This window comes from Wickerhamomyces anomalus (assembly GCF_001661255.1).
Source record: "Wickerhamomyces anomalus NRRL Y-366-8 unplaced genomic scaffold WICANscaffold_4, whole genome shotgun sequence".
NCBI lineage: Eukaryota > Fungi > Ascomycota > Saccharomycetes > Phaffomycetales > Wickerhamomycetaceae > Hansenula > Hansenula anomala.
In genome coordinates this window covers 1,757,012-1,780,598 of record NW_017567113.1, presented here as the reverse complement: position 1 = coordinate 1,780,598, position 23,587 = coordinate 1,757,012, and the positions used below count along the sequence as shown (strand labels likewise).

The following is a 23,587-nucleotide window of genomic DNA, read 5'->3' as shown; positions in this document are numbered from 1 at the left end:
TTGGGTTAGAAAATTAGTTGAATTACAGATAAGAGTTGCAATCAATTCAATTTACTCTGTTCTTAAGCTACCACAAACCAATAATCATAGAGATTAGGAGTCAATCATGAATCGAATTATAATTAGCGGCCTAGTGTAACAATTAACAAAAATTTCCAGTCTTCAATTCCTACTAGTGGTGAACATTAACCTATAGCTACTGTTATTTACAATAATTGATGATCAAATAATTAAATAGCTAGTCAATTATCAGTTCTTTTTTTTTTTTTTTTTTTTAATGTATCTGATGTGTATTTATAAAATGCTAAAATAATGTACAAAATCACTGGGGACTCAGTCTATGACTGATTTATAATAAAAGGGATAAATCAGAATAAAAACAAGTAAGAATGAACTAAAAAAGATATTTCATAAACTAATTTTTTGCACGATCTTTTAAGATTAATAATGTGAGCTTCTTAATTTTTAATTCGAAAATTTGAAAACTCTGTTTGAACCAAAAAAAGATTTCTCGAATTAGGGGATGAAAATACTCTTATTTGATAGCCAGATTAATTTCTAGAGCAAATAATAATTTAAAAAGGTAACTTTACTTTCAAAATTCAGTAATAGATGAAGTTGAAAGCAATTGATTTTTTTTCGAATCCAGCCAAACTTTAATCCCGCATTTCGGATTTAATATGCAACAGAACAAGCCATTTTCATCTTTTCAAATCAATTAACTCCGAAAACGTAGTACAAATAGAGTTTAGTTATCCATCTTGTTTCAGAGCTTACTTTATAAATTACGTTTTAAATAGGAAGCATTTTGGAATGTACCAGATTGTTTCTAGAGTCAAGGATGTTTTGGAACACTGGAAACCAAGAAAAAGTAAATGTGGACAAAATCTTCATGAGTCAATTTGTTAAAACCTTTTTGTTGGGAAACCAAACTTTATTCAATTGAATATAACTTGATGGTTGTTCAAAAAGGTATAAAAGGGTACCACATCATCTTAAAAACTATGAAATTTTTGAAATCTTTCTTTCTTTATCACCTTTGGTATTTAGCTGATATTCATTAGAGTGCTGATAGAAAATAAAAGAACAATACTACTATACAATGTTCACATTCACTTTGATCAAGCAATTTATTTTGGCTTTATTGGCCATTTCAGTCGTTCAATCAAGACCTTTAGCTGAAGAAATTGATGCTGCTGGTCAGCATGGCGAGAGACATAGTGAACCTTTTGGATTAGTTGCTATTCGTTCAGGCTCTCCATTGCAATACCAATTTGCTGTTGTTTCTCATGGTGAATTATTTTTGAGTGGTAACTCTTCAGACCCTTACACTTTTGCTGGTTCTTTGTTTTGGGATGGAAGTTTGAAGGTTCTTCCAGATTTGACTAGATTCCAACCATTAGGTGAAGGAAAAGACTTGTTCTTGAGTGCTGATAATTCTTCAAGCTTAATTACTTCTCCAAAAAGCGACACATCATTTGCAATCAAAGGTGGTGATTTAACTTATAAAGGTGTCAGCGGTTTTTATGCTGTTCCTGATAACAGATATGGTTACCAATACTCTTTGAAGACAAGAATTTCTTGGACATCCTAGATTTTCAATATTGTTTAGTACCAAGTTCCAACTATCAATTATCTATTGTCCATGCTGGTGTAGCTCAAGACTTGCCCATGAACTAATCTAATTCACCAATTGCTGTATTTTATGAGATAAGCCTGGAGCGTACATTTTTTGTTCATGAATCATGACAAGCATTTGCAATTGTTCTTATTTTTCTTCATGAGAAATTGTTCAACGTCGATCATGCATAGTTGTGGCCCCGTTCATGATCTTTAGTAGGAGGAGGCTTAGACTTCCAGTTGTGCAACTTGTAACTGAAAACAAGAATGGGTAGTTTTTCCTTCCAAAGCTTCCTTATTGATAGTAATGGCTAATGGCATTCAATATCAGCTTATATTTTTTCGGTACCACTCTGAATTTTGGGTGCGTAGTCATTCCTGAATCCTGACTCCTGGTTTTAATTCTTTACGACGCGTCTGCCGGTGTTTGCTCGGTGACTGAAAGCCTTCTTGGAAATCTCCGGTGCTGTCCAGCGAAAACCAAAGTGTATAGAAATCCAGCTGCAATAAACAGTGATGTTCCTGAGTCCTCCTGAAATCCAAAGCTATTTCACAGAAATTTGAAGAAAGAGGTGCCATCTTGAAATTCAATCTGAGTTTCAATGGAACGCGTACATTTATTAATTTTGCGCGTTCTTACTACATTGTTCAGCTCCAAGTGAAAACAGCCCATACGCGGTGCTATGAATGTCTTGAAACTCCAATTTCAGCTTAGTCTAAAACCCATCTGGAGAGTATGGTCAATATCCATCTATATCGTTAGCCCCATCGAAAGCTTCTAAGTGTTTCTAGCTAGCTACAGCTTTGTATGGTGAAAAGCATTAAAAAATATATTGAAGAGCTCAATGGAAGTTCATGGCCCAGCTCGAAAGAAGAATTTAATTGAAAAGATGAATAATTGATCTTGTAGAAAGTAAATAGAAAAGTAATTTGAACATGGCTTCAACTTCAGAAATTTGAGGTTTACTATCCATGTCCCAGAAATATATGTATCAAATCAAAAACTGGCAATTTAGAATGGGAAATCACCAGGGGTACCACCACTTTGAGTGGTAGCTCTCAATGCAATTCCGATAGCATCTGGATTATCAGATTAGGGGGGCCATAGATCAGAAATATACAAGTACACAACAGTCTGCTAATGTTCTACACAAGAACATCATTACAATCCAATAAGTATTTCAATCAGTTTTGAAAAAAAGTACGTCAGACCCACAATTTATCACAGTTGAGCGGACTACAACTCTCTACCTTCACTACAAAGGAAATAGATTGCCTATTCAACTATATCGTGCACCCCAAAGTCCATAATTATTGCAAATAGTCTCTGTACTATCTATTTTGAGGTGAAATGCTACTCAAACTTGTAGCTCAACACGGCTCAAATTCTTTTATACAAACCTCAATTCAATTTCAATATTACCCACTGAATCTTCGCTTCCATCACTGACCACTGGCCCTTGAATCTAGAAATCACCTCCCAATTAACCAAAACGTGCTACAGCATGTGCTTTACACTTTACACAAAGGTTGTAAATGGTTTTTGAATCTTGATTCAATTTAAAAGTTAAAACCTTGCTGTCACCGCGATAGATGACAAATGTTGACGTGAAGGATCAGACTTGTTACACACAACACTTTAAATCGTTGATCTGGTGAGATCGTCACCAGTCTAGAGCACCAAACAGATCTAGAGCACCAAATTCAGTTAAATTATGAATTCTCTATGTAGCTACATCACAGATGTGTTTCAACATTCAAGCATCCTCCGCACAAAGATCGTTCATAACAAAAAATTGAGCAACAGATTCTCATGCTAAACTGATTTAGAGATTCGAGAATTTCACATTTCGGTATGTAGACAATAGGGAATTTCCCTTCCTTTGAAAATAACTTATTTTACTCAGATTTCGAGAGAGGTGTGTATATATTATGAAGCCACTTTAAAAGTGTTGTAGCTTGAATGATTGGTTCTGGGTTCTGAAAGAGTAAAACTCTGAGACATTTGGTTATCTAGAATCAAAAAGCACTTTGACATATAGGTACCTAGAACTTGGCTTTCAAATTTTAATTCTCGATTGACCCCTGGTAAGATGTGTGGAATTGCGTAGTTGATTATAAAACGTAAGGTGAGGTGACGACTCAAGAAACAAGAGTGAAGAGGTGGAAATTGGAAACTGGCTATGGCGACTGGTAAATTCACCTCATCATCAGCCTTCTAGCAACTGTTCAACTCTAGTTCAAAAACTGATGTTGATGAAACGGTCATAGACATGTACAAGGTATACACAGATTCAAGCATCAAATTCCACAAAATCCACAGTTGTATTTGAGGTTTTGTCAGAATTTAATGCGGTGTTGCTATGTCACCGGCTTTTGACAGAAAAGAAGGTTGAGTTTTTTCTTGTTCTCGCCCTTGCAGCTTCCTGCGCATAACGGAAAAACACACCAAATCTTGCATGAATCTCTCTATAGGTTGCTTGAGCCAGATACAAATCACAGATCTTTGTGAAAGTTTTGGGTAGATCTTCTAGTAGAATTGATCAGAAGTTAAAGTTGACCTAACATACTGTTGCGATACTAGACATATCTACAGGTACCAAACATGAAGATATCCAGTGAAATTGTTGTAAAGCAAGTTTAATGAATTGCGGTGCAGCAGTTAGAGATCTAGGATTGAGGAACACAGCTACACTAGATATCTATATAAAGGGCACAAAGGTACCACTTTTTTACTTCACAATCAATGTTTTTAATAAAATATAAACCAAGAATTTATATCAAGGATATTCAATCATTAGTTCAAATTGTCATCATGGTTGCCATTAAAAATACTATCGCTTTAGCTTCAGTCGCAGCTTTATCATCAGCAGCTGCTATTCCAGACGCTCACTTTGGACATGGATGGGGTGGCGATCCAGGCTGGGGTGAAGGTCCAAGACCAACTAAATCATGGGGCCATTTCCCTCCAACTAATGGTTCATTCCCAACTTTCTCACATCATCCAAAACCAACTGGTTGGGGCCATCATCCATTCCCAACTCACCAATGGCCAACTGCATGGCCAACTGAATGGTCTTTCTCATGGCCAACAGCTTTTCCAACTGACTGGCCAACCGAATGGTCTGCTGCTTTCCCTACTGGATGGCCAACTTCTTGTCCAGATTATTTCCCAGATTTCAAGAATTTAGAGAGTGCTCCGTCACAACCAACCATCTCAGCAGCTCCAACCGTTTATTCAGCTCCAACTGAACCAGCCAGTGGATCTCCAAGCGGTGAATCTCAATTTATCTATGCTTGAGTGAACCTCAAACAATAGGGGTGTGTTTTCTAGTTCTCATTTGTTTTTCTGCTGTTATAATTTGTTCTTGCTTGGGTTTTTGGTACTTTATTCAACGGAGAATTTTATTTCATTTGTCTCATTTTCACTTCTTTATTCATGATTAGATCATTATGGATTTTATTCTCAATTTTGGTCAGGTCAGTCTCTTATTGTCTCTTGCTTCTGGTTGAGTGACTTCTTGACTTCAAAGATGTTAACAACTGGTGAACGAAAAGAAAGGACAAAAATTTTCATGCCTACTATATACCTTTAAAAGTTTTCAATAGAATTGATACACATATTTTATAAAATAAAATCTAATAATAATTCTGTAGAAACATTCTAAACTGAGTTTTTAACTTCTCTAATAACATCTTGGACAATTGTACGGGTCATGAATTCATGTAAGCCACCAGTTTCATCAGTGAATATGTTTTTAGTTGGAGCGGTAAATTGACTCACATTTGTCAATCTAAACACCAAATTCTGTTCATGTTTATGATTCTCGACAACCTCATACTCAAACCTGTGAATCATGGTTGCTGGTAACAAATCACTCCCAAAACTGACATCATAATAACCACCATTTGTACGTTTACCATAATCTATAACATCGAACAACCCATAGACAACGGTGTTAAGAGGTAATAAACCTTTTTCTTTCTCAACAGCACTAGCCTTCCATACGTATTTCAAATCTTTATTTTCTGGCAGCAATGGGAAGTCAAAGATAGCTGTCTTTGGTAATTTGGAAACATCTAGTTTTTTCAATTCAGGTTCCCATGCTGTGAACCCGGCAATTCTATTGAACGGACTTTTGAATTGAAAATAGGCAGATAAAGCATACTGATGGAACCATAGAGTTGGACCTTTGAAATAGCCTTTTTCAATAAGTTTCAAAATCTCTTCATTTGTTTTGTGTTTAGCTAAAACTTTTGCTGTGGTTTCCTTATCTAATGTTTGTTCATAGTGATCAAAAGATGGAGTGTTCCCATTTGGGTTAGTTAATTTGAAACTTTTGGAGTGAATAACGTTATCATTGTTTCCCAAGATTTTATATTTCAACCTTTGAGCAAGTGAATACTTGGATTCATCAAATGGGTTCTTTTCTAGATAAGGACCTGTATAGATCTGAGTTTTTTGGGTATAATAGATAGCAGTGAATGTTGGGACTGATGCCAATAACGTATAGTTCAAAAAACGACCCATGATAAGCTAGTGGAACAAAAATTGAATATGAAAGTAGTTCTTTGTAGATGATATTTATATAATATTTGAGTATCAAACCGAATTGAAGAAGCTGTGACTCTTTTCTCCTTTAAATGTTTGTAATTTGAAAAATTCTGGAACTCCCTCACGTCGGTCAATTTTTGTATAGGCTTTTCTGCAGGTGAAGAAAGTTTAATTTTAGTAAGGCCGCTCGAACTGGAAAAACGTATAACCTGTCAAATTTAAGAACCGCTTGAGCTGGAGAACATATAATGGGCCTACAGAGGGTACTACTATTTACAGAAACAAAGGATATCGATGTGTTTATAAAGGTTCAGGTGTCTTCCATGTCGCGTTCTAATTGGTTGTGTCAAACACCCGGCAATAAGTGCATCTTGATATTGATTGGTGAAAATTAAATAGCCTACAGAGCATGAACACGAGTGAAAAAACTTGAAAACAATATGAGCTGGGAGGCAGAGCTACATATAGCCTATGAGTCAGCGTATCCCACGTATTTTTAAATTCAAACAAAGACAGCCTTTTTGAGGACAATAGTAGGTCGGTTAATTATAGGTATGGAGAAGACCAGCGTACATAACCACTTTTGTTTTTCTCAATCGAGCTTTTGTTGTCCTTCAAAGAGCCCGCTTAATCACGATTCACACTCTCCAACTCATCATTTTCCTAAACGTTCTTGAATGTCGTTATTAGATAAAGACTCAAAGTTTCCAAGGAATACACTGAGAAGTCACACATCACCAATCACATCTCTGGAGTTTGTGAAAATACCCATTTCCACCACCAAGAAAACCATCACTTTACAAAATGATTCAAACTCAATGATACTTAAACCATTCCTGTTATCATCAGATGAATCAGGGAAGCTACTCTTATGGGATCTAACAATTCTACGACCAGTCAGGCAAATCCAAGCACATAATTCGCAAATTTTGACAATAAGGCAGCTAGGTATCCGGGATGATGTTGTTGACTCCAACTACTTTGGTTTGGTATTGACACATGGAAGAGATCATTCAATCAAGTTTTGGAGATTGTTCAATGAGAAAGGAACAATTGACCTAGTTGAAGTTTCAGAATTACCAGTGAATGCTTTGAACTTCAGTAATGTTGACGTTTTTGACGATTTATTGATCACTCCAAATACCATGAACTCTAATACATTTGATATATATGACGTTAATTTCATATCACAACAGGACAAGCTAGATGAGACTAGATTGAAAAGGTTATTTGAAGCTGGTGATGTATACCAAGCTGCGGTTGATGCAAAGTTTTCAAAATTTGAAGAGTTCAATGTTCAAAGAGAAAATACAGATGATGGTGTTGATAGGGTTGATAAGTTCGGGATAATTATGAAATTATTGTTTGTTAGTAATAATACTGTTTTCATTGGATATGAATCAGGTCATGTTGCCTCAATTCGATTGAATTTTCAGAGCAAAACATTTGAAATATTGACCATTACGAATCATCATTTTCCGAACCCTGTTCTTTCATTAACGTATGACCGTTTCAACTCAACTGTTTTATCCACTTCAGTTGATTCAAACCTGGTTGTCCATGATATCAACCCAAGATCATCAACTGCAATCAAACTGGAAAATTTTGGGAAGATTTCTGGCGTGTGCTGTCTTGAAGATCGTTATGTGTTATCATCATGGAATGGATACATCAGGTTTTATAAATTGAATCCAGACAAATCAGATTTAGTTTATTTATCTAATTTTAAAAAGCCAAAAGGTTTATTAGCTGGTGATCTGAATGTTATAGGAAACATAAATGATGATGCTGGGTTGAGTAAAGATAAAGGTAAAATAGTTAAACCAAATAGTTTGGCTCTTACGGCAAGAAAAGAAATTGATGAACGTTTCAAAAAGTTGCTTAATAGAAGAGACATCAAAGTCATCGAGAACTCATATTCAGCTGTGGGATATGACGACGGTACAATTACGTTATATAACGATTTATGATCTAATGATAAATATTTAAACTAGATAACGTCTATGTAGTTGTGCCTTTAATTGTTGTTATCTTTTTCTTCTAGGGTATCTTCTAGTTGTGTACTTTTCGATGCGTTTATCTTTGGTTCACTTTCCTCAGCAATACCATCTTTCAAGATAGGCTGAGTATCTCCAGTTTGTGGTTCCAATTCCTTTTCAGTATCCTCAGTATCCTCAATTTCAACTGATTCTTTTTGATCTTGGAGCGTTAATTCATCAAATTTTTCTTCAGATTCTTCCTTGATTTCGTTCAACACTTCTGTATCAATAGTCTCTTTCTTTTCAAGATCTTTAGTCTCCACATCTGACTCAATAATGCTAACATCTTGATCATCACCACCTTCTTCGTTATCATCTTCTTCGTCATCATCATCCTCACTGTTGTTATTATTCTCGTCAGCTTGTTGATGTTCACCCTTTCTACCTCTTCTTCTTCTACGTCTTCTTCTTTTGCGCTTTGGTGCTTCCGCCCCATCAGCATTTGATTCACCAGCACCAGCTTCTTTATTTTCAGAGTTACCGGTTTCTGTCACTTGTTGATTAGAATCAAAGACTCTTGATGATCTTCTTGAAGTATTTGTAGATCTGTTCTTATTATTGTGTTCATCAAAGTTTCTTGAGGTTCTTCTTGAGTCGTTACGTGATGTGTTTCTTTGGTTATTGGAATCACGATCTTCATAGTTTCTTGTTGGACGTTTCGCATCGTTTGGTGTGATTCTTGAAAATAAAGGATTGGATGAATTGTTGGAGTTGTTGACTTGAGAGTTATTATGACTTGAGTTACGTGAACCTCTCATACTTTTTGATCTTGAAACATTTGAGGTATTTGGTGTAATTCTGTCCTTCAATGGAATTGACTTATTCAGTTCCTTGTCCAATGATAAAACTCTCTCCTCCACACTTGGGATTCTTCCATTAGTTGACGATGAAGATGAGGTTGATCTTGAGCTTGTTGTTTTTCTCTCATTTCTCTTCTTTATTTGGATAGGTTGTTGAGTTGGCGTACTCTTGACCTCCTCTTCTTCTTTGAAAGGATCAACCCTTGAAGAATCTTGCTCCAAATATGTCTTCAGAAGTTCCTCCTTATCAATTTCCAACTTGTCAGCAATTTCGTTGAAGAGGTCTTTAGAAGTTTGTAGCAAAAACGCAGTTTGATCGTTGTTATTTCTGTGAGTAGATGCAATGTTGTCAATTTTTTCCTCAAGTTTTAAATTTCTATCTTCATAAAGCTTTTCCAAATCATTTGCTTTATTGGTGATAGACTTGACCGATCTTCCTAAAGTTGAATCACTTTTGGCAATTAACGTAATATTTCTGTTTATTTGATCTTCTTTGTTCTTCACGAATTCATTCAATCTTTCTTTCAAGGTTGCAATCTCTTTTGAGTAATGATCTCTGTATTCCTTTTGACTTGTTACTATAGTCTCGTAAGCAATCTTCATTCTTTCATATTCAGCAACAGAAGAAGCTTCACTTTGTCTCAATTTTTCACTTCTTGTCTCAAGGGATTGAAATTTAAACTTAAGATCATCATTAGAACTTGTAATCTCATTCAACTGTGATTCAAGGTCATTTATTCTTCTTTGTTTCCTCTGAAGTAATGAATTGACGGTTTCATTTTCATGCTTACTATTTGACAGTTGCTCCATTAATTGGTCTCTTCTTTTCTTTACCAGCTCATTGGATTTCTTCAATTCTTCATTACTAGATTTCAATTTCAATACCTCCGATTTCAATTCATCAATCTCTTTGTGCAATGATTCAATAACTCTAGTTGAAGAATTGGTGGCTTTTCTTGGACTTATGACACTTGATCTAATGTCTTTTGAAGGTGAGATCATATTAGAAGCATTTAATGGTGTTCTTGTTGGTGAACTTTTGGTCGGCGACGAGGTCTCGCTTTCTGGTCGTGCGAGCTTATGATCTTCAATCCCTGTAGTACTGAGCTCTTGATCCATTGCCGGTTCGTTTTCTTTGTTATTCATTTTGAATATGAGCTAGCAAAATTTTCTGTTAATTCACTTTTTGTATAACTTTTCAAAATTTTTGAGTATCTTGGTCTAGATTTGGGCGGTTATAACACTCTGGACACAACTCAACGCCAACGACAATAAATGGCAATAGTTAAAGAACAACTGAAGTTATTCTCTTGAAAACAGAAATTGGTTATTCCCTGTTGAAGCAGCTTGCAAATGAGTACTTATTGAGGCACCTTTCCGTTCGTTGAGAAACCTGTTTTGCTCTTGCAAAGGAATTTTAAAGCAAATCAACAAAACGGTCAAGTTGGTGTATTTTTGCTGAACTCGAAAAATTCCCAAAAAAAAAAATTGTGTTTGTTTACACATTCTCGCGTTTCCTAGGCAGCACACGTAACATTTATTAAATCGTTTTCTTCGGAATGTTTCATTAAATCTAAAATTCAAGCACATACACACGTTAGCACATAAACTACACCTTGCTGCTTCAGTTAGACGTAAGACATGACCAGAATTGAAGTAATATTATACACACATGACGAATTAAAAGTAGTTGTAAGATGCAAATTAACGAACGAATAAAATGTACCTAACCCATACCAAATTGCTTCATCATTTGTTGCATTTGAGGATTATTCATGGCTTGTGAAATATCTGGCATACCACCTGCTCCTCCCATCATCTTCATCATTTCATTCATATCTGGCATACCACCTGCACCTGGGGCACCACCACCCATCATACTCATTAGTCTATTCATCATTCCAGGATTCTGTTGAAGTTGTTGCATACTTTGCTGTATTTGTTGTTGAGATGGTTTAAATCCACCAGGTCCCATTCCTGGTAAGCCACCAGCACCACCTTTCTTAGCATCCAGCATACCTTTAGTTCTTTGAGCCATTGTAGCCATCATTCTTTGTTGAAATAGAATCATTTCAACTTCAGTAGATGAAGTACCAGAACCTCTTGCAACTCTAATTATTCTTGAAGGTTCATCAACAAAAATCTGTCCATCACTATCTAGCTCTTTCTTAGTCATTGAGTCCATTATATAAACCATTCTTTTCAGTCTACTTGAAGCTTCAGCTTCACCATCTTGACCCATCATTTGTGACATCCCTGGAATCATACTTGCAATTTGAGACAGTGGACCCATCTTCATGATATTTTGCATTTGTGTTTGGAAATCATTCAAAGTAAATTTCCCCTCTTGTATATTCTTCATTGTATCTTTATTATCCAAATCTAAAGATTGCACATGTTCCATTAAACCTTGAATATCACCAATTCCTAATAATTTGGAAATAAAACTTCTTGGTGAGAAAGTTTCAAAATCTTGAACATGTTCACCGGTACCAATAAAGACAATTGGTGTATTTGTAGCAGCAACTGCAGAGATAGCACCACCACCTTTAGCATGACCATCTAATTTTGTTAAAATAATTGAACCAAAGTTTGAAGATTCTTTGAAAGCTTTTGATTGTGATTCTGCAGCTTGACCAATAGAAGCATCTAAAACCATAATTGTTTGGTTTGGTTGCACAGCATCTCCAATTTCAATCATTTCTTGAAATAAATCTTCTTCTTGTCTATGTCTACCTGAAGTATCCACTATGATAATATCAAATTTTTCCTTTTTGAATTTATCAACACCATCTTTGGAAACTTTTACAGGATTTGTTTCAGTATATGACCCATAATAAGGTATTCTAGCCTTTGTAGCATTTTGTTTCAATTGATCAAAAGCACCAGCTCTGAAAGTATCAGCACACACTAACCCAACTTTGAAACCTCTTCTTTGATAATAGACAGCTAGCTTGGTACATGAAGTAGTTTTACCAGCACCTTGTAAACCAACAAACATTATAACATTAGTTTTACCCTTTTTAGGTTTATATGGTTCAGTCTCTGTATCCACTAATGAACATAATTCATCAAAGACAACTTTTTGAATCAATTTCTTTTTATTTACACCTGGTTTGGAACCATCATCATTCAATTTTGATTTTATATCTTTTCTTAAATTTGCAACCAATTTAATATTAACATCTGATTCCAACAATGCATTACAAATCTCTTTTAACATCAAATCAATAGCATCTTCATTGACATCGTTGGATTTGATAGCACCGGAAACGGCACTATTAATCCTACGTCCTAAATCAGCCAACACCATTGTTGTCTAGTCTAAATACTTTATCTAGAGATGAATTATGTCCAGCTTTCTTTATGTTCGATGAAGTTGATCAAAAAAAGCCAACAGCGAGAGAAAAAGATTTCGCGAACTTTACCCTGAGTTATGTGGTCCCGTGACAAAAATTAGGATTTAAACGACCCCAAACTTCAAATAGCCATCTTTTACCACTTAGACAAGTATTAATGATGCAATGGATTTCTTCAATGGCAAGATAGATGCTCAGATAACACCTGCCTCTTTACAATTCCTGGCAATTACAAACCCTTCATTGAGCAAGGATGAAGAAGATTCAATAAATCAAGTGCTAGCATTCATATCAAATGAACAAGATGAGGAAATAACCGATAACTATAAACTAAACAAAATTGGTATAATCCAAGGGATAAACTCATTAATTGGAAATTTTGATAATAATGATTCGTTGAATTACATTGAGCTGGACAATCAATTGATAATATTTGATGAATTTGAATCAAAATATCAAATAATGTTGAGCTTAAACCTTACACAGATTAAAGATGATGGAGTGATTGAACATACAAGCCAGGATATAGCACCTGTTGAGTTCTTGATCAAGATGATCTATCAAGGTTATAATGACTTCAGACTACATAATGGTTCTTTCGGGAGTATGAGCTCTGAAATACCCATTTTCAAAGAGACTTTAACAAAATGGTGGACTATATGGTTTAAGAATTTACCATTGGGATTAATAGAGAATGGGTCTTTAAAGCTTTACCCTGGATTCAAGAAGGCAAACTCATCGCAGCTGGAGGCGGTTGCACCATCCAATTCAACAAATTTCTATATATTCAACACTTCAAGAGATAATCCTGAAACATATGGACTTTTACATGATTCTCAAAATAATCTAACCATTGAATCCAAACTAAGATTTTTAAACTGGATAGAAGAGCAAGATAATTATACAATTTCTTCACAATCATTGATTTTACCACAAGTTTTGAAAAACATTAAGCTACCTGATGATGCTTCAAGTTCTGAGATTGTTTATGATCCATTCAAGTTAGTTTTCAATACACTTAGTGATATATCAAGATATAGTGGTGTTACTGGTGGTGTTAATGCGAGTGTGAATGGTGTCAGTAATGGGTTTAGTAGTATTAATGGGTATTTGCCTAGTTGGATGGGCGGTAAATCTCAAGAAAGTGGAGTTGATGAAGATACAGATGAGAGAGCTACTGATAATGAAGAGGATACAAACAAAGATATGGGATTTTTGATTGGGAAAGTTGGTGATGATATTTTGGAAAAAACTGTTTGGTTGCAATTGGGTGTGAAAGATGAGGAACAAAAGTTTAGGGTTGTTGTTTTCAAATATTTTGAATTGTTGTTCATCACCATTTATGAAGATGGTTATTCAAAATTAGATGATGTGGAATTTTACAAAGACTTGAAACAAGAGTTTGTTGAAATTGGCCAAGGTATTAAAATTGATGAAATTAAGGAAAAGAATTTTTACTTCATGATTTATGATAAATTCGAACAGAGTATATCAAGCAATTTACCAGATATTCCAAACTTTGATGATGATGAAGTTAATGATTTGAAATATTTCCATGATTTATCTAAATCTCAAACACAATCTAAAATGTTGCATAAAGAAATCATCAAACTTCTTGAACCTGAACTGGATGGTTCTGACCATCAATTGGAGAAATTGAAAAGAACTAAGAATGGATGGTGGATATATAAACTTAATCATCAAAACATTAAGGAGATTTTAATTATAAAGAAGTGGCAACTATTACACAAGGGCGGTGCCGGTTCAGCTGATGGGATAAGAAACAAGATTTTAGATAATTCAACAAGTATTTTGGGAAGTATTGGTAAAGATGCAAAGTTATGGCTAGAGGATTATCTTACAAAGAATCAGGTATAATATAGATAGGTATATTATTATTATGATATTAATGAATAATGATGAATTTTTTATAGATCAAAAAAGACGTAGAAAACAAAATGCAGAACCTCAAAAAGCAAACCCAACAACCAAACAATAACTCCACCAACATATAATAAAACTAGAACCTCATAACCGCCGTATGCATTAAACCATTAATTCAAAAAAACACAACTCTCAAATCATCTATTTGAATCAATTATATTGATCAAATTACCAATAATCTTATCATTCTTCAAGAACAATCCATCTTCATTATAATCTTGATCGACACAAGAACCTTCATCATCATCATCAAAGATATCATTGACATAATAATCAATCTTTTTTATAGTTTCTAGTCTAATATGATTTATGATTGAAGGATGAACTAAAGGTTTCAAACACGGTTTAGACATTTCTAATTGTTTCTTCTTGTATAGGTCTCTTAATTGGTGGTATTCATCTGAACGTGGAGTTTTATGATCATGGTAGTTATGATGTTGATGAGCGGCAACAGCTTGATTCGCTTGTTTATTTATGCTGAACAATGACTTGTACGAATCATTACGTTTATCCTTCTTGAGATAATCATTTAGCTGTCTTGAATCATGATATGTGTAGTTGTTATTGTTGTTGTTGTTATCTTCATCATGGCCACTTGAATCTGAATGATGTTTTGTTAATCTTGGTCTTTTAAAAGTATGAATATCTTGTTTGAACAAATTCTCAATCTCTTTTATCGATTTATCAAAGATTTCAAATTCATAGCGCTGGCGCTTTGAGTATGATTCATGAGCAGTCTTGGGTATTGTATTTATGACTGTTGACATGGTGATGAATTATAGTGAAGTAAAGTGAAAAACTATTTTGATTGATGTTTTGACAGGATGATTGCAATATATAATGAGCTTTTCCAAGATTTCAGCTGGGTACTAAACACGTCAAACCAGTTAAAGTTGGCGTACCTAATGGAGAGATTCCCCAATAAAAAATTGGTGTACGTTGTATGGAAATGGTGGAGGAGATTAGGAGGAGTATCTCAACTGCTGATGAAGTGAGAGGAGACTGGGCTGAAATAACGTAATTGTAAAGTCAAAATGTATCGTATGAGCTATGATTGATAGCTTCTGGATGATGGTGATGATGGTGGGAATGGCTCTTTGTAGTAATTGGAGAAGCAAAGAGCAATTGGTCGCTTATGATAGAGCACTTATAATAGGAGTACAGCATGTAATAATAATATAATCGGGGCCACTGAGGAGTTTTTAAAGGATTAATCCAGATTCCATCAACTTGCTTTTGACTTGAATTGTCGGAGAAATGAGGTTCTCGGAGAGATAATGATGATAGCGATCACGATTTCACTGATAGCTCACGTTTGAAAAACTACACACTTGAGAGTATGGCCCCGTGTTGTAGCACCTATCAGGATTCACGGCTCTCCTATTCTCTCATCAACGATCGCATAAAACTGTAGTCATTGCGATGATTTGATCATGGCTTATGTCCCCATAGAACATTACATGTTGATGATGGTGATTAATTGTGGGTGTGTGAAGGTGTAAACAGCTGGAAAAAAACACTGATTACAATTTCGCTCCCTTTTCGCATTTCAGATCATCAATCACAAAACACACCAAAAGTTCAAAACAGCCACTGCAATTGAAATTCTACGTGGTCATGATAATGTCTAGATCATGGTTCTAACCTTTGATCATAGGGTCTTTTGTAATGGGGTTCCCCTTTCTTGATGATGGTGTAATGGTATTAAAAATTGGTTCCAATCAGCACTATTCTCCTCAGCACCAATTACTTCATACGGTAATAATGGCACAGAGCCCCTCCACAAACCTGTCAAACTTTTACGCAAAGAACATTCTACGGCGCAGCAAATTCCTCAAGTGGGAAAGACACACCTCTGTCGCGCATCTCCATGAAAAAAAAAAATCTTCTTATCAGATTCTTGAAGATAAACAAAAACAACTAAATTTGAAACTACATTCTGGTGATGGTTTCAAGAGATTTGATATGTTTATTTACATGCTTATCATGAGCATATTACAGTGTTAAGTGATTGCAACGCTATCGAAGCCACAATAGCCGTCCCTTGAATCGTGCTACAGTTTGTGATAGCGCAATTCAGCCGAAACGTGATGGGCTCGAGGCTCGAGTTGATATGATAACGACCAGCTATTTTTTCCTTTTATCAGCAATGAGTTCATGAGATTGTAATACTTGAAACTACGTGTCATAGTTCCTATGTACTAGTCACACCCTAGTGGTTGAAGATTCAACCAAGTAACTCAACATTAAAACTATACACAAGGTATCAAATCTTCCACCATCCGAGGTGCCTCATGTTCTCCAACAATCACATTCCAACGGTTGAATGAAATTTGCACCAAAACACCTTCCAATACACAAAACTTTGTGAGAATGTGTAACCTCAGAAAAAAAATGTCATCATCTTGACAGGTCTGACTCTTTTCCCTTGCATTATCTTTTCCACTTTCTAATTATTTTGCATTGGTGTCTTTTGTAAAAAAGTGATATGATTATCAATAAATTTACATACTGATTCTTTATCAACATCTTCAAAATAATTCAATTTGATTTTCAAATCACACAGTAATGATTTCATTCTTCTATATTGAACTAATTCAAAATCAAATGGTTCAGGTAAGAAATTTGAAATATCTGAATATAATCGAACTTCTTCATTCTTGGAATTGAATAATTTCTTCTCTTTCCACAATAAATAAGGATTCAATTTAGGGAAATTAGCGTGGACAGTGAAGATTGGTGCAGCTCTTGTATCATATTCTTCAAATTTAGGTTCTAGAGTTTTCAAGAAATTTTGATAATATTCATAATCTTGAATTGGATTTCTTTGACCCATAGAAACACCATTGAAATTTCCTTCATCAAACCATCCAAATGATTGAATTTCACTCTTAACTTGATAAAATGGTTCATTCGACTTAATAGCAGCGGCAATAAAAGTATCTTTATCACCTTCACCACTTTGTCCCTGTGATAATAACTTATAAAAGAAATTAGGACCATATAAATTATAAAACAATGATAACAATATTGTCTTCAAATGATCTGTTTTTCTAATTAATAATTGACCACTTTCAGATGATAAATCAGGTATGGATCCTTCTAAATCATGCAATGGAACTTTATCCAATTCTTCCACAATTTCTGAAGGGATTAATGGCCATTTCCCCTTACGTACTCTTGTGTTTGTAACATTAATACCAGCAATATCATAGAATAATGGCGATGTAGTTCTTGTCCAATAATCAGGCCACAACACCATACCAGATGTTTTAAAAGGTTCTTTCACAAATAATTCATCTGGATTACTAACAAGTATGTTGTCACTATCCAATAATAAAACATTTTCAAATGATGAAGCAATTAATGCAAGTGATTTATATTGATAACCTGAGAATTTAACAGTATCCATAACTTCTTCGCCGAAAACGTTATGAAGTAAAACACATTTAGCATTCAATGAAGGTAATACAATCTCACATAATTCCTGTTCATATTCTTCAGGTGTTGGAATAATCATTTCTATTGGTAAATTTGAACCAAATGATCGAACAGATTTGATTGAAAGTAATGATAACCAAGAATATTGAACACCACCAATTAAAACAATCCCATTACCTCTATATAGGTTCTTTGGGAATTTATATGGCAACTGATTGAAAACATCTTCATGAATCTTGTGCAAGTTTTCAACTTGTAAAGGGTCCAATTTTAAAAATTCTGATAATTTTGATTTGGACCATATTAGATTAGGATCTCTTGAATCTGCTTTACCTATCAAATCCAACGCCGGTATTTTGAATTTTTGTTCATTCAACATCTTGAACATCTTGATGTAAAACTTTTGTGATTTTTTATTATAACGTTGATCTTTAATATGAGATTGTAATTCTTTGTTCAATAAATCATCACCTAAATCAATTTTGGAATTCGTGACATGTTTCAACAGGCTATTATTATTATCATCTTCATAAAAATATGTCAAAATTGATTGACGAATACTATTAATCTTTGCTGATGAAGCTGGGTTATTTGTTGATACTGAAACTAATGAATATATGAAAAATAAAATCAGTGTTGAAAGTATCAACAGTCTTCTGAGTCTAGGCGTGAGCATGATGATGAGTATTCTATGGTTTCAATTATTCATAAGCCTCTATCAACTTCTCAAATGAAGATCAGTGCATTGTTTAAAAAGGGCATTGTTGTTGTTCTTTTGTACCTGTCTTGCTGAAAAAAAAACGCGACGACAACAAAAATTTCTGGGAAAGGCCAACACCATACTAAATTTTATAGAGTTCAAAAATGAAAGAGGGCTAAAACTACAATTTTTATTTTGTCAGTCATGGATTAGAAATATCTATAAAAAAGCGAATGAATCTGAATTTAATTGTTAGTCACTATTAAGCCATTGGTATAGAAAGGTCACAAGACTTGAGATTATTAATCAGAGTCATTAAATCAGTATTTTTGTTTGTTAATCAATGAAAGCAGAAACTTTCTCGTACAGTGTGAATATTAAAAAATCATCACAATAATCCATTCATGTCTTGTTTTGACCCCCGTGTTATAACTTACTCATTGAGTTTTATAAACCCAAGCTTGAAAAGAACAAATATTCTTTCGCAGCTCTAAAACATTTGTTAGTTTTCAAATTACTTCAAAAATGAATTAATTGGAGACCTTTTTGAGTCAGTTAAGCGACCTTTCATCAATTTCAACCCACCAACATCCTAATTTTGTACACAAAGAATGCGACTACCAATAAAATTGGTGATGGGTCAAACACCTATGTCCGCCCGGTCGAAACAGATTCCTCATTCAAAAAAAGATCCTCCACCAAAAATTTTGTAAAAAAAGACATACTATTAAAACAATTAGTAAATAAACTCCACAATCAAAAAAAGCAATCTGTTGAAATGATGAGTTGAATGAAAGGCTCATACAAGGCTGAAACTTAACGATAAATGCAGTTGTCGACAAACGGTTATTCAGTTGGAACAATTGGTAAAATGCAAATAATCATAGCCGATCAAAAAAAAAACACATCAAATACAATCAACAGTTGATAATTCTAATCACATACCTTTTCATAGATACCAATCCATAGCTTCCTTGATGTTGTACTCAACAACAAAGGATGTTGATTGTTGTCGAAAAGAAGGAAAAGTTTTTTTCATCACATTTTTTTTTGAAGTTTGAAAAAGTACTCGCGAAACACACAAAGCGGTACGCGCAACATTAGGGCATAACCAATCATCTATTTATGGAGCTAAATTTTAGTGTAGCTATTCCTCTGAAACTCGAACACTGGAGAGATCCACTTTCATATGAAACTGTTCATCAATATCCCTCACCAACTGAATTATACTGAAAGATTTAGGAACCGACATTGAGATGGAAGTACCATGTGTAAAAATTGGAATACGATCACCATTACTATCAATGTCAACATTCTGAAGCTGCATACAATATAACCCAATGAATAAGCAAGTGATACTGGTGATAATCAATGTAAACTCCGAGCCTAAAGCAGCTCCTGTTGTTTTCTTGATCAATTGACCACTTGGTAATAATAGAGGCGTATTGATGAAGTATTGCTCAATGCATCGCCAAACCGCTCTAATTTCCCTCTGATTTATGCTCAGTTTATCTGGACTGTTATCAATATCATCAATTTCTGCACCAAATACCCATTTTTGAAGAACTCTAAAGCCATAGTAAATCAAACGTTTTGGGAGATTTGGGTGCACATCAATGATTTCGAATTCACAAATCATTTGATTGTTTTCCAGTAATTTCGATCTATCCCAATCTTCTATCAATTTGAATGGCAGTTCTTTTTTGGATTCATCTGTTAATATAGACTTGTATATTGGATAAGAGAATCTTCTTTCAAGTAGATTAACAACCGAAGGATACACCCATTCACCTTTTGGTTCCAAGTCACCTTCTATTACAGATTCAGCAAAACAAACTGGTGGGAGCGTGATGCGTTTTTCAGACTGTTCAAGTGCCTTTTTCTGTGTGATCCTCAAGCTCAACAAAATCTCACCTAAACATTCAGCTTTCATTTCTTTTGTTCTCAAAAATGGCAAACCTGGTGTGGCAAGAAGGTCAATTGTGTTGAACATCGTTGTCGCAATTATCATTTTTGTTGACATTGGAGGACATTTTCCATCCAAGCATTTTAATAGTTGGTCAATTTTTTTATAGGCAATGAAACTGATCGAACTATACTCCAAATATCTTTCTTCGTGATCAAATGTTTCGATGTGGGCAAGTAGATTATTTGGTATTGAGATATCACTTATCTGTTCAGGCTGATTTCCAATGGATGTAAAATGTAATGGTGTTGGAACTTTGGGGATTTTGTATGGTTTGAGATATCCCGAAACTCTGATAAAACCATTAATATTGGTTGTTGCAAGTAAATATTCCGAGTTTTCTGATGGCTCAAGAAATAGAGAAGTTCTCTCTCTACCAGTACCACCACCATAAACCTTACCGTTATCCGATATATTAAATTCTCGTTTAATCGCTTCATACCCTTTTGAAGATTCTAACTTTCTTCGTTCTTTGGCGGGCAACGATTTGATTTGTTCTACCATCTGGATTTGAGTCTCTGATCTAAGGAGTTTGTAGGCAGGTATCAGTTCTAAAACCAGTCGTTTATCGGGATCACATTGCAACTCTTGCTTATTTCTTTTTCTGCCTTTTTTTTTCTTAGATCTTTGATTATCATTGATGCCCTCAATATCCTCGATATTGGGAGCTCTGAGTCCTGCTTCACCTTCCCTATCATCCAGTGGTATCTTATCAATGACAGTATATGATTGGATTTCATCTTCAGTTTTGGGAACGCTTGAGGTATGGTTGTAATTTTGATCAACGGGAAGCTCATCTCTTTGTCTCTCTCTGGTTTCAAGAGTATTAGATTTTTGGTTATTTTTGATATCCTCAAAATTTTCAATATGAGAGAGCTTGGACCTTTCTGCTTCACCTACACTATTATAAGACGGTGTCTTATTGATTTCCCTGTGTACTTGATTTTGAGGTTCATTTCTGGAATTGTTTCTATAGTTGTAATTTTGATCATCTGTTGAAGGAGCTCTGTAACAACAAAGTAGCAACAGGCTGTAGCAAGAACGGTACCAAAGCTGATGCTATCGCCAAAGCTGCAGCAAATTCCAAAACCATATAGCTCTAATTCATTAATCTCCAATATCTCAGCGCCTTTTTTCAACTTCACCTGAATCACCTCAACATTCCATGAAGTGTAGAATTGATTTTTTCAACGAGTTCAGTCGAGCGGTACAGCCACTCTTAACGGATTTTTGACACAATTTATGATCTGCCGCTTTGGGTATGGGTTGGAAGCCCTGGCTTATTCTACCCAGGGGCTAGTTGTGTAACTTGTAACTGAAGAACAAGACAAGATGATTTATAACTCTTCCAAGAACAGCCAAAGAGCGTTAAATTACTTCAAATAAATTGTTCAGCTGATGAACTAGATCTCACTAACGTTTTAAATTAACAAAATCATGAACAGGGTACATATTCCAATCTGCAGATTCAGCTGATCAATAATATAATATGTCACGTCAAAGAACAAATCAGCTAGCTTATCACCAATAATTAATTCTGTCTACGTTCAAGAATGGACTTTTCAAGTTCACCAGCTGCTTTTGTCATTGAGCAGTATGATTTACGACTTTTGCAATATGTAGAACAGGAATCTGGAAGATAATTCTTGAGTGATAAACTCAGGGGCTAGTTCTTCGTTTAAAGGTTCAAGGTGAGCTGTTGAGGCTAAATGGGCACCTTAGAACTAGTGCACATAGCTACCAAACTACACTGACAAGTCCATGTATATCCTCACCAATCTCTAATCTTGCACCGTGATATGTCTAGTATTTTCTTATCTTCGTTTGATCCATGATCTGACCATGTATAATCGGCCATAGAATGTATAATACATGTGCTCAGCGATAATTAATTGATTAATTCAGTTGCTGAAACTCAGCTCTTTCTCTTGTGAAATTTTCAATTTCAAAGAAATTATGCTCATCATGTCAAAAAATTGGGTTTTACTGATAACGATGCAATATATCATGTCATCATGTCAAAACGGTTAAATGGCCGAATGAAACAGCTTGAGCACTTAGAGAGAAATTAAATTTTGGGCTATATCCACCTAGATACGTACATGTGTAGTCTTCTAGCACTGCTAATCAATATTTCACCCAGCTTAACGTACTCCATACGACATTTGACACGTTAAGCAAGGTTTTAATTATACTCAGCAATTGATGTCGATAACACATGATGGAACGATGGTATACATCGTGGGGTTTTCTTTAATGACATAACGTGCAATTCACGATTCTTGGGTGTTTGTCATTTAGAGTAAGTTTCACGTAAGTGTAATATTGAACATGTTTATTCTCGAACTTACATTTGGGTTACCCATCAACTTCGAACTTGTTTTGGACTGTCTGGAATACCATATCCTTATACGTATAGAAGTATTCAAATTGGTGGTAGTTGAATTTTCACCCTTTTCCAGACATTTATCAGACTGTATCTCAGTTGGTTTATCATGTCCAAACTTGAGATCTCGAATCTCAAGACATGATTACATACAACTGAATATCTATCTGACAGCTAGAATTGAGAACAAATATCTTAAGAGTCAAAATGTAGCTGGTTCTCATCATTTGTACATGAATATCCTTTTTACAAGAGTTGCTGAATATAATGACATTTATCAAAAAGGAATTTGGGGTTCTATGGTCTGTAGCAAGTGTACTGATGGGTACAAACTCTGTGTATACACATGATTGACCATATTCTTCGTTCTTTCTTTATCGCAGATCTGACGGATATTTGAGCACCTGTACTCCTAATTTGCTTCATCACCCCTCCAGAGATATGTGTGGTAAGTGTGAATGCACAAAATCCAATAGAAATAGGTTCATGAGTTCATGATGGGAAAATTTCATCGTAGGTCTATCAATTTTTTTTTTGATTGAGGAAGTGGTTGCAACTTGCGAACCAATTGAATCGTTGATATGTGCGGAAATGAAAACAAATACCACCAGCATTTAAACGATGCACAAAGAGTTACCTAGTACACCTATTCAGATTATTGTCACAGTAAAATTGTAGCCAGTCTATGCTTATTTCTGTTGAATGCCGTACCTTTTGGTTATAACTTATTATTTCCTCTTAAATTGATTGGCTCGTTTCTGGGAAAGAGGTGCAAGA

General features: G+C 34.9%; 8 protein-coding genes across 8 annotated transcripts; 3 read left to right on the top strand and 5 right to left on the bottom strand.

The window, feature by feature from the left end:
* Nucleotides 1-1,102: 1,102 nt before the first annotated feature.
* Nucleotides 1,103-1,594, top strand: WICANDRAFT_79862 (uncharacterized protein; the record flags this gene model as incomplete). Its single annotated transcript, XM_019184964.1, has 1 exon — nt 1,103-1,594. One exon carries the CDS (start codon nt 1,103-1,105, stop codon nt 1,592-1,594), a length of 492 nt encoding a protein of 163 aa, XP_019038551.1.
* Nucleotides 1,595-4,366: 2,772 nt separating this feature from the next.
* On the top strand, nt 4,367-4,921 carry WICANDRAFT_79861 (uncharacterized protein; the record flags this gene model as incomplete). Its single annotated transcript, XM_019184963.1, has 1 exon — nt 4,367-4,921. The coding sequence occupies one exon, from the start codon at nt 4,367-4,369 to the stop codon at nt 4,919-4,921; it is 555 nt and encodes a 184-aa protein (XP_019038550.1).
* A 363-nt stretch (nt 4,922-5,284) lies between these two features.
* WICANDRAFT_106134 (uncharacterized protein) lies at nt 5,285-6,151 on the bottom strand (the record flags this gene model as incomplete). Its single annotated transcript, XM_019180464.1, has 1 exon — nt 5,285-6,151. One exon carries the CDS (start codon nt 6,149-6,151, stop codon nt 5,285-5,287), a length of 867 nt encoding a protein of 288 aa, XP_019038549.1.
* Nucleotides 6,152-7,888: 1,737 nt separating this feature from the next.
* Nucleotides 7,889-10,491, bottom strand: SHE3 (She3p). Its single transcript, XM_019186454.1, has one exon. It carries the CDS (start codon nt 10,158-10,160, stop codon nt 8,193-8,195), a length of 1,968 nt encoding a protein of 655 aa, XP_019038548.1. The 5' UTR covers nt 10,161-10,491; the 3' UTR covers nt 7,889-8,192.
* Nucleotides 10,492-10,740: 249 nt separating this feature from the next.
* On the bottom strand, nt 10,741-12,327 carry SRP54 (RNA-binding signal recognition particle subunit SRP54; the record flags this gene model as incomplete). The annotated part of the gene is made up of 1 exon (XM_019181848.1): nt 10,741-12,327. One exon carries the CDS (start codon nt 12,325-12,327, stop codon nt 10,741-10,743), a length of 1,587 nt encoding a protein of 528 aa, XP_019038547.1.
* A 211-nt stretch (nt 12,328-12,538) lies between these two features.
* On the top strand, nt 12,539-14,421 carry CCZ1 (Ccz1p; the record flags this gene model as incomplete). Its single annotated transcript, XM_019184179.1, has 1 exon — nt 12,539-14,421. The coding sequence occupies one exon, from the start codon at nt 12,539-12,541 to the stop codon at nt 14,249-14,251; it is 1,713 nt and encodes a 570-aa protein (XP_019038546.1). The 3' UTR covers nt 14,252-14,421.
* A 33-nt stretch (nt 14,422-14,454) lies between these two features.
* On the bottom strand, nt 14,455-15,084 carry WICANDRAFT_63834 (uncharacterized protein; the record flags this gene model as incomplete). The annotated part of the gene is made up of 1 exon (XM_019183621.1): nt 14,455-15,084. One exon carries the CDS (start codon nt 15,082-15,084, stop codon nt 14,455-14,457), a length of 630 nt encoding a protein of 209 aa, XP_019038545.1.
* Nucleotides 15,085-16,793: 1,709 nt separating this feature from the next.
* Nucleotides 16,794-18,203, bottom strand: WICANDRAFT_17946 (alpha-mannosyltransferase; the record flags this gene model as incomplete). Its single annotated transcript, XM_019180769.1, has 1 exon — nt 16,794-18,203. A coding segment is annotated over one exon (1,410 nt), but the record flags the coding sequence as incomplete, so codon positions are not given.
* Between the last annotated feature and the right edge of the window lie 5,384 nt (nt 18,204-23,587).